Here is a 13,545-nt window from a genome sequence, read left to right as displayed (position 1 = left end):
TAAGGACCGAGCCTCTTTTTGAGATTTGTTGTTTACAAGTTAAAAAATTTTTTTTTTTTGCAAGAAAATTACTTAGAACCCCCAAATATTAATATTTTTTTTCTAACGCCCTAGAAAATAAAACGGCGGTTGTTGCAATACTTTCTGTCACAGCGTATTTGCGCAGCGGTCTTACAACCGCCCTATTTTTGGAATTAAAAAAATAAGAAAACAGTAAAGTTAGCCCAATTTCTTTTTATATTGTGAAAGATAATGTTACGCCGAGTAAATAGATACCCAACATGTCACAAAGTTTGCTCCCGCTCGTGGAATGATGACAAACTTTTACATTTAAAAAAATTTCTCCTTGGTGACATTTAAAAAATACTACAGGTTGCATGTTTTGAGTTACAGAGGAGGTCTAGGGCTAGAATTATTGCTCTCGCTCTACCGTTTCGCGGCGATACCTCACATGTGTGGTTTGACCACCGTTTTCATACACGGGCGCTACTCACGTATGCGTTCGCTTCTGCATGCGAGCTCGGCGGGACAGGGCGCATTTACAAAATTATTATTTTTTTCCCTTATTTATTTTACTTTTTTATTTTTTATTTTTACACTGTTCTTTAAAAAAAAATGGTGTCACTTTTATTCCTATTACAAGGGATGTAAGCATGACAGGGCCTCTTAAATATGAGATCCGGGGTCAAAAAGACCTCACATCTCATATTTACACTAAAGTGCAATAAAAAAAATCTAAATAAAATGTCATTTAAAAAAAAAAAATTAAATGGCCCTTTAAGAGCTATGGGAGGAAGTGACGTTTTGACGTCGCTTCCGCCCCGGAAATGATATGGAGACGGTGGGGGCCATCTTCACCTCACTTGTCTCCATACTCAGCAAGGGACAACATCCGATCGCCTCGGCCACTGTCGACAGCTCCGGTAAGCGTCAGAGGGCACCGAAGTGCGGCAGGAGGAGGGGGGGCCCCTCTCCCGCCGCTGATAAAAGTGATCTTGCGGCGAATGCGCCCCAGAGACCACTCTTATCGGAAAGTGGACCGCCGGCCGAAGAAGAGGACACCGGGGTTATGGCAGCTAGCTGCTGCCATAATGACGATATTCCTCTTCAAAGTTAGGACGTATATCAGCATGCGGCGGTCCGTAAGTGGTTAAGGACTATGTACATATACTGCGGCAGGGCGGCCCCTAAGCACAAAATCGCGTACCTATGCATAGTTTCTTCTTCCTGGTCTGGGGTGTGTGCCTACGCTGCTGGAGACCCCCTCACGATGTGATTGGACACAGTGGGAACCAATCAGCGAGTCCGGCGGACCCTATGTCCGCCGGGAACCCGGCGATCGTTCACAGAGAGAGGCAGAACGGCGGTTGGTCAGTCTATGTAAACAAGGCAGATCACCATTCTGCCAGAGGGGAAAATGGAGATCTTGTGTTTCTGCTAAGCAGGAACACAGATCTCTGATTTCCTTTAGTCAAAGCACATCCCCCACACAGTTAGCAAGCGCCCCCTAGGGCAGTGGTGGTGAACCTTGTCACCCCAGATGTTTTGGAACTACATTTCCCACGATGCTCATGCACGCTTGAGTGTAGCCGAGCATCGTGGGAAATGTAGTTCCAAAACATCTGGGGGTGACAAGGTTCACCACCACTGCCCTAGGCACACATTTAACTCGTTGTTTGCCCCTGATTTTAACCCCTTCTTTGCCAGTGTCATTAGTACAGTGGCAGTGCATTTTAAAAATAATAGTCATGGTTAAAGCTGAATTTTAGGGATACCTTTTCTTGCATAGTTACATTGATCCATGTATGTACGTAGGAATGAATGTCCCTATGGAAGTAGTCAATGCTACTCCAGTTATTGCTGCTAGCTTGCAGGTCCCGGCCTGCAGCACTCTTCAGAGAACACTTTGCATTTTGTTAATGAATACAAGGCATTTTCTGATTGGATGGTATTCTGCTTCTCCACATTGACCAATGAGAGAGCGCTTTGCTTTCAGTGAGAAAATGCAAAGTGTTCTCTGAATGGTGCCTTTGCCAAGCCAGTTACCTCCTGTCTCCAGTAAGCAGCAACCACTCGGCAAAGGACCTGGTGGAGATCACTATAGTAGAACTAATATGCCCTGTACACACGATAGGATTTTCCGACGGAAAATGTTCGATGGGAGCTTGTTGTCGGAAATTCCGATCGTGTGTGGGCTCCATCGGACATTTTTCGTCTGAATTTCCGAGAAACAAAATTTGAGATCTGGATGTCAAATTTTCCAACAACAAAATCCGTTGTCGTAAAATTCCGATCGTGTGTACACTGTTCCGACGCACAAAGTTCCACGTATGCTCGGAATAAAGCAGAAGAGCCGCCCTGGCTATTGAAAATGTTCTCGGCTCGTCGTACGTGTTGTATGTCACCGCGTTCTTGACGTTTGGAATTTCCGACAAGATTTGTGTGACCGTGTGTATGCAAGACAAGTTTGAGCCAACATCCGACGGGGAAAAAAAAAAGAATTTTGTTGTCGGAAAATCCTATTGTGTGTACACGGCATTACAGTGATTGCCATCTTCCATGGGGATCCCACAGGTGTGACACATATTACATTGTTCTAAACCGGATCAATATAACTATGCAAAATATCCATCCCAAACCTTCAGCTTTAAAATAAAGTTCCTTATCGTTTTGTTAACCACTTGCCGACCGCTGTTGGCAAATATACGTTGGCAGAATGGCACGGCTGGGCAAAGTAACATACCCGTACGTTACTTTGAATTTCGTGCCGTGCGCATGCTCCGCGGTCCTGTCACGGAGCTGAAGAACGGGGAGATGCCGATGTAAACAGCATCTCCCCATTCTGCCCAACGACAGGACACCGATCGTCTGCTCCCTGTCATCGGGAGCAGCGATCAGTGTCATGTCACACACAGCCCATCCCCCAGACTGTTAGAAACACTCCCTAGGACACACATAACCTCTCCCCGCCCCTAGTGGTTAACCCCTTCACTGCCAGTGACATTTATACAGTAATCAATTTTATAGCACTGATCGCTGTATTATACCAATGGTCCCAAAAATGTGTCAAAATTGTCCGATGTGTCCGCCATAATGTTGTAGTCACGATAAAAATTGCAGATTGCTGCCATTACTAGTAAAAAAAAAAAATATATGTATATTATTATTAATAAAAATGGCATAAAACTATCCCTATTTTGTAGACGCTATAACTTTTGCAAAAACCAATCAATAAACGCAATTTTTTTTTTTTTTTTACCAAAATGATGTAGAAGAATACGTATCGGCCTAAACTGAGGAAAAAAAATGTTTTTTTTATATATTTGTGGGGGATATTTATTATAGCAAAAAGTAAAAAATAGTGTGTTTTTTTTCAAAATTGTCGCTCTTTTTTTGTTTATAGCACAAAAAATAAAAACCGCAGAGGTGATAAAATACCACCAAAAGAAAGCTCTATTTGTGGGGAAAAAAGAATGTCAATTTTGTTTGGGAGCCACGTCACAGGACCGCGCAATTGTCAGTTAAAGCGACGCAATGCCGAATCTCAAAAAGTGCTCTGGTCAGGAAGGGGGTAAATCCTTTCCGGGGCTGAAGTGGTTAAAGCGGTAGTAAACCGCATAAAAAAATAATAATTGGTTCTGGGCAGATTAAGTCCTAATGTGCTAGAATGCACCGCATACTAGCACATTATAACAGACTTACCTGAACACAAAGCCCTCCATCGGCACTCTGTCACCACTGTAGGCGATTCCATCTTCACCCGGTCTTCTCTCTGGGTTCATGGGCTTCAGACATTTAAATAGCCGAGCTGTTGATGACATCACTCCTAAGCATGTGCGTGGGAGTCGCTGTTTATGGTAGAGTTGCCACTTCATCCCTTTAAACCCGAACACATATGAATTACACGGGTTCTGTGGGTGATTAAGGTGGTAATTAAACCCACTTGTTGCCTTGTCTGCATTTAATTAGCCTCAGAACCCGTGTAATTCAAAGGTGTTTGGGTTTAAAGGGATGAGGTGGCAACTCTAGTTTACGGCACGGCTCCGAAGGAACGGCATGGCTGGCGGGTGTGCCCGTTCCTTCAGAGCGCATGTGCTGTTGACGTCACCGTCTGCATGTAAAGAAAATTTCTCCAAAACAACTAGTTTGTGTCCAGGACACACAGAGAATGGATCTTCTCCATTATTTGGTCTTGTAGCAGAGGGTCTGGCAGGGATCCTGGATAAGTCCTGTTCTGGATTTACACATCTCCCGGCTTCTTTTTTCCACCTTTCCAGACCTCTTATCTTACATCCACTCCGGGTTTTGCTCCTCTCCCTTTTAGTCAATTTAGACTCACCTGGACCCAGTCAGAGCTCTGCATCCTCCATCCAGGTCTGGTCTGGTCTGGTGGAGATAAAGGTTGATGAAAACTGAAAAACTGTGTATATGGAAAGTGATAGCATTGCTGATGTGTAGTAAGAGCCGAGACATGGTTGGTATCTGTGAAACAAAGGTTACACATCCCACACAGTGTTACACCCGCTACCTATCCCCAGCTTAAAGTCCATTTTTTTTTTTATCACAGCCTCATGAAAAAATATTTTTCTCGTCTACACATTTGAAGACTTATGCCCTGTACACACGATCAGACTTTCCGACAACAAAACCGTGGCTTTTTGTTCGAAGGGTGTTGGCTCCAACTTGTCTTGCATACACATGGTCACACAAATGTTGGCCAACAATTAAGAACGTAGTGACGTACAAGACGTACGTGATATCTCCATTATGAGTGCTAGTTTTACAAGACCGAGCTCTCCCGGCTCATACTTGATTCCGAGCATGCGTGGACTTTTGTGCGAAGGACTTGTGTACACACATGATTGGAAAGTCCAACAACAAAAATTTGTTGGCGGAAAATTTGAGAACCTGTTCGCCAGTTGTTCGGCGGAAAGTCCGTCAACAAATGTCCAATGGAGCATACACACGGTTGGACTTTCCGCCAACAAGCTCACATCCAACATTTCCCGTCAGAAAATCCGACCCTGTGTACGTGGCATAGGAATAAGTTATAGATAGGGGTGCACCGAATGGGTTTTTTGGTGCCGAAACCGATACCGAAAATGAAAAATACACTAGACTAAAAACCGATACCATAGCTGACCAATACCCAAAATGACTGTTTTTAAAATATATTTTTATACAGGAGATGGTCAGAGACTAGGGACAAGATACAGGAGATAGTCAGAGACTGGGGACATGGTACAGGAGATGGTCAGAGATTGGGGACATGGTACAGGAGATGGTCAGAGACTGAGGACATGGTACAGGAGATGGTCAGAGACTGGCAACATGGTACAGGAGGTGGTCAGAGACTGGGGACATTGTACAGAAGATGGTCAGAGACTGGGGACATGGAACAGGAGGTGGTCAGAGACTGGGGACATGGTACCGGAGGTGGTCAGAGACTGGGGACATGGTAAAGGAGATGGTCAGAGACTGGGGACATGGTACAGGAGATGGTCAGAGACTGGGGACATGGTACAGGAGGTGGTCAGAGACTGGCGACATGGTACAAGTGGTGGTCCAAGACTGGCGACATGGTACAGGAGGTGGTCAGAGACTGGCGACATGGTACAGGAGGTGGTCAGAGACTGGCGACATGGTACAGGAGATGGTCAGAGACAGGCGTCATGGTAAAGGAGATGGTGAGAGACTGGCGACATGGTACAGGAGATGGTCAGAGACTGGCGATATGGTACAGGAGATGGTCAGAGACTGCGGACATGATAAAAGAGATAAGTGCAGCCAGTGTTGTCCCCAGTGTTGCCCCCAGTGCAGCCAGTGATGCCCCCAGTGTTAGGAAGAGAGAGGAGAGCTATCTCCGCCGCCTGGTTGAATAGAGTGCTGGGAACATCACAGCTTTCATTTCAATAGCTGTGTGTTCCCCGTCGCTCACCGTCACATACAGCCCCTCCCCCTTGTCCGGGCACTTTGATAGACAGATCACCCATCCCAGGATTGCGCTCTATTCAACCAGGCGGCTCTACTGCGCTATACACCCCCATGATGGGCAGCACCAGGGTGGGGCAGTGCTCCGCCCCCACCCAGGCCCCGACACATTTTCGGCTCAATTATCGCCCGTTTTTTCCTTTTGGCAAATTGCTGAAAAGGGTATTTTCGGGTGATATGTTTTGGCGGCCGAAATTTCGGTGCATCCCTAGTTATAGATAAGTAGATTTTCCTCTGTATGTTTGTTTATTTTTGGGTATTTTATTTAGAATCCTTTAAAACAGACAATGGGTAAAAATCACTTGCTGGGGGTTCTATCTGTCCTCTGTAGGGAATAACATGTGAAGCCTCATTATGAAAGCAGATAATTAGTTTGGTTTCCTCTTCCTTGTTCCCAGAATGGCGTTGGCTGCTCTAGGAGAAGAGCTGAGCTGCTCCATCTGCCTGAACCTTTATATGGAGCCGGTGTCATTGAGGTGTGGACACATCTTCTGCCGGGATTGTATTGTGACTGTTTTGGATACACAGCAGGGGTCTGGAGTTTATTCCTGTCCAGAGTGCAGAGAAGAGTATGTAAAACATCCAGTGATGGAGAAGAGGAGGAAGTTGTGTAACATTGTGGACAACTTCAGATCTACACAACAAAAGGAGGAGAAAAGTGAGATCCTCTGTACGTATTGTGTGGATTTTCCTGTGGGAGCCATCAAGACTTGTCTGCAGTGTGAGACTTCTATGTGTGATAAACACCTGACAGCCCACAACAAGACAGTGGACCATGTGTTGGTGGAACCCACCCCGCCCTTTAGTAGTATAAAATGCTCCATTCACAAGGAACTTCTGAAGTATTTCTGTTTGAAGGATGCCATCTGCCTTTGTGCGTCCTGCTGTCTGGTGGGGGAACATAAAGGGCATGAAGTGGAAACTCTAGAAGAAGCTTTGGAGAAGAAGAAGGAGAAGCTGAGAGATGTTCTAGAAAAGTTGATTAGAAAGAAAGAGACAACTGAGCAGAAAATTCAGAACCTACAGGGCCAAGAGAGAAAGGCTCAAGAAAAAGCCGATGATGAGAAGAAGAGAGTCATTTCCCTGTTTGAGGCTACCAGGAGACAGCTGGAGGTCCAGGAACAGAGAGTCCTGAGTGAGGTCTCCAGACAGGTAGAGGAGGTCTCACAGACAGTCGATGATCTCACCAAACAGTTGGAGATACAGAAGGACGAGCTGTCCAAGAAAATTGGTCACATTGAGAAGTTGTGTAACATGACCGACCCAATAACTGTCCTACAAGATCAGGAATCCGACACAGGTGACCAGAATGTGGAGCAATCTTCCTTTCCTGATCTGGATGATTTTATGATCTCTCTTGTTTTGCACAGATCTAAAACTGACCTTATCACTAATATGCAATTTAAAACTAACTTCTATGTACAGGATGCAAATGATCTACTACTGGATGAAAAAACTGCCCATACATTTGTGGCTTTATCCGAAGATCTGAGAAAAGCATCTGACGCTGAAAGGCACCTGGTTAAACCAGAAATACCGCAAAGATTTACAGAATACAGCCAAGTGATGAGTGTGGAAAGTTTTTCCCATGGCAGACATTACTGGGAAGTAGAGGTCGGTGACTGTGGGTATTGGGATGTGGGTGTTTGCTATCCCAGTATAGAGAGAGATGGAGATGCGTCTAGTATTGGGTTTAATACTAAGTCCTGGAGTTTCTGCATAGCTCAAAAAGAATATGCATCTCTACACAACTCTCATAAAAAATTGTTATACCCGGAGTCTCCTGTCCAGAGATTGGGAATATATTTGGATTATGAAGGTGGCCGTCTGTCCTTCTACCAGCTGAGTGACCCCATCAGACACCTCCACACCTTCACCACCACCTTCACCGAACCCCTTCATGCCGCTTTCTATCTGGATAAGGGAGCCTGGGTAAAGATTGTGTCTTCGGTGTTTTCTATAAAACCATAATTTACAACATCATTTGTTTTTTTACAATTTTGTCATCAATACTAATAATAATGAGAGCGAAATCATCTTGAATATAGTAACAGCTGGTGCAATTTAAAGGAACTCTATATTAAGAACCAAAGATCCCGACAACAACGTTTTCATATTTCCTTCTGCTAGCTCTTATCATATCTCCAAGCTTTCTAGGACCAGAAAGAGGGACACCTTTTTTAGGGCAAAGTATGTAGGAAAAGGACACACACCCTGCCACACTCCCTATACAAAGGCCACACAAAATGAATAGGACAAAAATGATTGGCCTTATACCTGTACAATTTCGTCAGATCATTCAGATGAGAAAGTATAAACACCGTTCAACTATGTCATGGGTCTTCAAACTATGGCCCTCCAGTTGTTCAGGAACTACAATTCCCACCATGCCTAGTCATGTCTGTGAATGTCAGAGTTTTACAATGCCTCATGGGATGTGTAGTTTTGCAACAGCTGGAGGGCCGTAGTTTGAGGATCCCTGAACTATGTGATTGTCTTCATGGACTTGAGTCATTTCAAATGACTTTTCTTTTGTGCACCATGTTTGAAGACATCTTTTCACTCCTCACACAATGGAAAGACTTGATTAGTGGAATTTTGTGCATTTGGTTATCATCGATGGTGCCACATCTTGGAGAATGAGATTCAGAGTGGAACTCCAGCCAATGATTGTGAGCCGGATCTTTCTATTATGGGATTGGCATTTACAGGCTGGTTTAACTCTGTAGTGGAGCCATTCCGTCCTGGTAAGAGCGCATTTCTTATAACTGGTGACGGCTCAGGTGGAGATCACAAGTGGATTGAATACAGTTTCCTTGTCAAGTGTCACAGCAGTGCTTTCAAGATTTATCTTGGACTGTTTTTCAATTTTTTTTCACTTACATGCATTTATGTGGACTTTAGATTTAGAATTTTATATACCATTAGGCCCCTTTCACACGTGCGGACAGTATGTGCGTATTTCATCCATCTGTTCTCAGATTAAATACGGACATACATGCATCCCTATGGGATAGTGGGTGTCAGTGGATGAACATCCGCAGACACCCAATATCATCCGTCCCCGCTATGGTCCGATTTTTCTATCCATCTGCAGAGCGGATCCGATGAACACTGACAGATGGTCCGTGTTCATCCAATCCCCCCATAGAGCAGAGCGGAGATCTGATAGGGCGGTCCCTGCACAGTGTGTCGGGACCACCCTGTCACCAGCCGGCTCAGAGGGGATCAACGGAGCGATCTCCACTGAGCAAGCGGATGTTCACGGGGCAGATCATCACGGATCCGTCCCGTGTGAAAGGACCCTTAAGACTCAAGTTTTATTTTTACGTTATCGCATTTGTCGCAGCAATGTATATATATATATATATATATATATATATATATATATATTACTTTTGCTATATAGTTTGACTATTTTTTGACAGCAGCTTATTTTTTGCACCTACCAGAGCATTTTCTACCACTGTTTTATGCCAATATTTTGATTTTCATAGAAGGAATGTTTTACTTCTGGATTACCTTTGCCAAGTGCATGCACATACGACTAGTTATGATCTTTGTTAGCTGGGAGCGAACTCAACAATTAGAACTGCGTTCCTTTCATTAGATTAAAAACATTTCCATCCTTGTTAGAAAACAATTGTTGTGTCATCTCCTTTTACTAGACTGCATTCACACCTGAGCGTAGCGTCTTTGAGCATTTTTCCAGCATTTTTCGCTTTTTTTTTTTTTATTTTTTAGCGTTTTTGAGCTTTGACTCGTTTTTTTTTATTAGCCAATAGAGACATTTTTCATCTGTTGCATCATTTGTTGTTACAGTAGGTATTTTATTTTTTATTTTTTTTTAGCTTTTTTGTTAGCTTTTATTTTTTAATTAGTATTATTCATTTATTTTTTTGTTAGGGTAAGGTTAGAGGTTAGGTTAGGATTAGGAGTTGTGGTTTGGATTAGGGGTTAATTATTTATTTACTATTACTTAGTATTCTTTTATTGAATTTATTTATTATTTATTTATGATTATTTTTATTTATTTGTGTATTTATTTTACATTTATTTATTCATTAATTATTATTATTATTAGTAGTAGTAGTTGTAGTATTAACACCTTAACCCTAACAAAAATAAAATAAATAAATAACCCTAGGTCAGGAAGCTAGTTCAACTAATACTAATTCCCACACAGCTAATGCAAATTCTTCTGCATTAGCTGCATGAGAATTCGTTTTAGCGAATAAGCATTAGGGAATGAGCAGCAGCTGCAGAAGAATTAGCATTAGCTGTATGAGAATTAGTATTAGCTGAACTAGCTTCCTGTCATAGGGTCATTTATTTATTATTATTTATGTATTTTTTTTGTTAGGGTTAAGGTGTTAATAATACGACTGCTACTACTACTAATAGTAATAATAGAAATAATAATAATTAATGAACAAATAAATACACAAATAAAAATAATCATAAAAAAATTGTAAATACATTCAATAAATGCATATTAAGTAATAGTAAATAAATAAAACTCTAACACTAAAAAAAATTATAATAATAAATAAAAACCCCAACCCTAACACAAAATAAATAAATTACTATTCATATTATTATTATTATTATTATTATTATTATTATTAATAATAATAATAATTTTTTTTCTTCAGGTTTTGGTGTTTATTATTATTATTTCTAATAATTTTTTTTTTTTTTAAGTTGGGGGTTAGTTATCATTTTTTGTTATGTATTATTACATATTATTTATTTATTTGTGATTTTGTTTTGTTTTGTTTTTTTAGTTTGCCCCATGTGAAAGGGGCCTAAAAAGGATTGTAATGGTTGGTGGGCTTAAATTGGAAGTCCATGCTAAAACTAAAATCCCTGCATCTATAGCCACCAACATTCTAACACTAACCTATCTAGCCCTGTAAAGAAAAAATAATCAGTATACATACCTTTTCTGCAGGCGATCCGGAAGCTCTGATCCCACGCTGAGCTGTCAGCCACGGCTTCGCTGTGTGGGCGGGTGCAGAGGACACGTCCGACAACGGAAGCCCCATAGTAACTCTATGGGTGACGTCACTCCCTATTCATTTCACAGCTGTTGTCGGCCGTATCCTCTGCAGAGATTCCGTCACTGGAGATGGGGGTCGGATCGCCCTCAGAAAAGGTATGTATACAGATTTTTCTCTTTCCAGTTCTAGATAGGTTAGTGTTAGGCTGTTGGTGGCTATAGATGCAAGAATTTTATTTTTAGCCGGGACTTCCGCTTTAAATGTGTATTTCTATTTAAATTTGGAGAAAATTTCTCACTTCCTGTTGTATCTCTGGGACAGGAAATAAAATGAAGTCCATCAAATGGGACAAAGGTTGCACAGCAAATTGTAAAATTTCAAAAGAGGAACCTTTAAATCTGTAGTTCAATTTGCTTAGATTTTCTCTTTTCTGTTTTCTTCCTTTCCCAACGTGTTAATTAAAATTTAAAATAAATCTATTCTATTTTCATTGCACGACCGGGTCTCTGCTTCTCTATGCAATGTATGCAGATCATGGCAGAAGGGAGGGGCTGGAAGGGTGCTGCACATAACTTCCTGAAAACATTCTAGACCAGTGATGGCGAACCTTGGCACTCCAGATGTTTTGGAACTACATTTCCCATGATGCTCAAATACGCTGCAGAGTGCATGAGCATCATGGGAAATGTAGTTCCAAAACATCTGGAGTGCCAAGGTTCCCCATCACTGTTCTAGAGCTATGCCTCAGTTCCTCCCCCAAGAACCCTCAGCTCTGATGCAAGCAGTGGGTTGGCTCTTGGAAGGAATTATACAAATATCTTAATGCCTTGATGGGTGGATGTCAGTTTGGAGAAGTGGGCAGGTCAATCTGGGAAGGAAAGATCTAGATCAGCCATTCTCAACCAGGGTTCCGTGGAACCCTGAAGTTTCTCCAGAGGTTGCTAGGGGTTCCTTGAGCTGTGGCTGATGAACCAACTTTTTGATGGTGCCTACAGAGTTCAAGGTTCAGCATCACGTAGCAGAGCCAGCAGCATGGCACCAAATATATTTTTAGCTGTCTTTAAGAGTGGCATGGAAAGAAGAAAGAAATGGCTGCACATCCAGAACTTCCGATTGCCTTTTATTTTGTTTCACAAAGATAACACCAAAGACACCAACATATACATCTTGTGCTTAAAGAGGAAGTAAACCCTGATGAGTTTACTTCCTCTTTCATTCCCTGCAAAGGCAAAGCATAATGGACTACTATGCATCGCATAGTAGCCCATTATGTGTCACTTACCTGACACAGGAGCCAGCGAAGTCACCGCTGTCCCCTGTAGTCCGGCGCATCCATCTTTTCGGTGGGGTCTCGCAGCTCCGCCGCTGTCATTCGGCGGAGCCGCGATGACGTCACTCCCGCGCATGCGCACGGGAGCCGACATGCGCGGCAGCTCAGTTGTTGGAAATGCCGCGCTCAGTGGCCTGCGCGCCGCTATCTACGGCGCACGCGCCGTAGACAGCGGTGCCTGTCTTCAGGCAAATATCTCCTAAACCGTGTAGGTTTAGGAGATATTTCTTGGACCTACGGGCTTACCTGTAGGTCAAAGTGGTTTGTAAGGGTTTACAACCACTTTAATCATTACCAAGGGTGGCATTCTGGGCACCATTTTAAGGGGAACATTCTTCCTATTGACCACCAGTATAAAGAGCATTGTTCTATTGACCCCTGATGAATTGGTTTTAGTAAGGGTTCCTCGAGACCTGAAAATTATTTTTGGGGTTCCTCTAGGGTTAAAAGCTTGAGAAAGCCTGATCCAGATGATGCTGAACGTCCCATAGCCCAGAAATCAAGCAGGCCCTATCTGACTTGCCGCAGCTTCTAATGCACATTGTGAGAAGCTTAACAGTGTGCAGCGATATCAGAGTAAGTCATTTTGACTCATTAGAGGAACTCATTAGAGCAACTGTGCAAGACTGATGGGAGGGCTGGAGGTCCCGATTTAAGCAAAATGTATTTAGCCAAAAGACACGCCCCCCGCCACACCTCCTCTTCTCATAGGCTGAAGCATTATATGACAAAGCCGGTCAATCCCCTTGGTTAGGGCAATGCCTTTCCTGAATAGGATGAGGATCCTAAATCCTAAGAATGTTGGATTCTGGGGGATTGGAGCATCTTGTCACCAGATTCTGAGGTCCTTCGCTTTCCAGGATCCCATGGTGAGGTCCATTAATGTCACTACAGAATGTGATCTTCATTTAGGGTGCAAGGTGAACTTTTTTTTTATCCTTTTCTAATGTTTTTTTCCCTTCACTAAACATTCTTGTATGAAGAAGGTGGTGGTGGAGGGATTCAGGATAAGTACCGCGTTTCCCCGAAAATAAGCCCAGGTCTTATATTAATTTTTGCAACAAAAGACACAGTAGGGCTCATTTCCGGGGTAGGTCTTACCATGTAATGTGCTGTCTTCTTTCCCCCTCTCTCTTACTGCCTGGCCGGAATCCCCATTGTGAACTGATTTAAAATGCTTTTAAAATCCTATAATCCGCTCTATTACAGTACAATATAACA

General features: G+C 42.8%; 1 protein-coding gene across 1 annotated transcript; it reads left to right on the top strand.

Moving 5' to 3' along the window:
* The first annotated feature begins 6,387 nt into the window (after positions 1-6,387).
* On the top strand, positions 6,388-9,330 carry LOC143923692 (E3 ubiquitin-protein ligase TRIM39-like). The gene has a single exon (XM_077447497.1). The coding sequence runs from the start codon at positions 6,391-6,393 to the stop codon at positions 7,960-7,962; it is 1,572 nt and encodes a 523-aa protein (XP_077303623.1). The 5' UTR covers positions 6,388-6,390; the 3' UTR covers positions 7,963-9,330.
* Positions 9,331-13,545: the final 4,215 nt, after the last annotated feature.

This window comes from Lithobates pipiens, unplaced genomic scaffold (assembly GCF_037356315.1).
Source record: "Lithobates pipiens isolate NorthernLeopardFrog02 unplaced genomic scaffold, aLitPip1_a1.2 Scaffold_22, whole genome shotgun sequence".
Lineage (NCBI taxonomy): Eukaryota > Metazoa > Chordata > Amphibia > Anura > Ranidae > Lithobates > Lithobates pipiens.
Note: the sequence above shows the minus strand (reverse complement) of the source record. Positions and strands in the feature narration are given on the sequence as shown.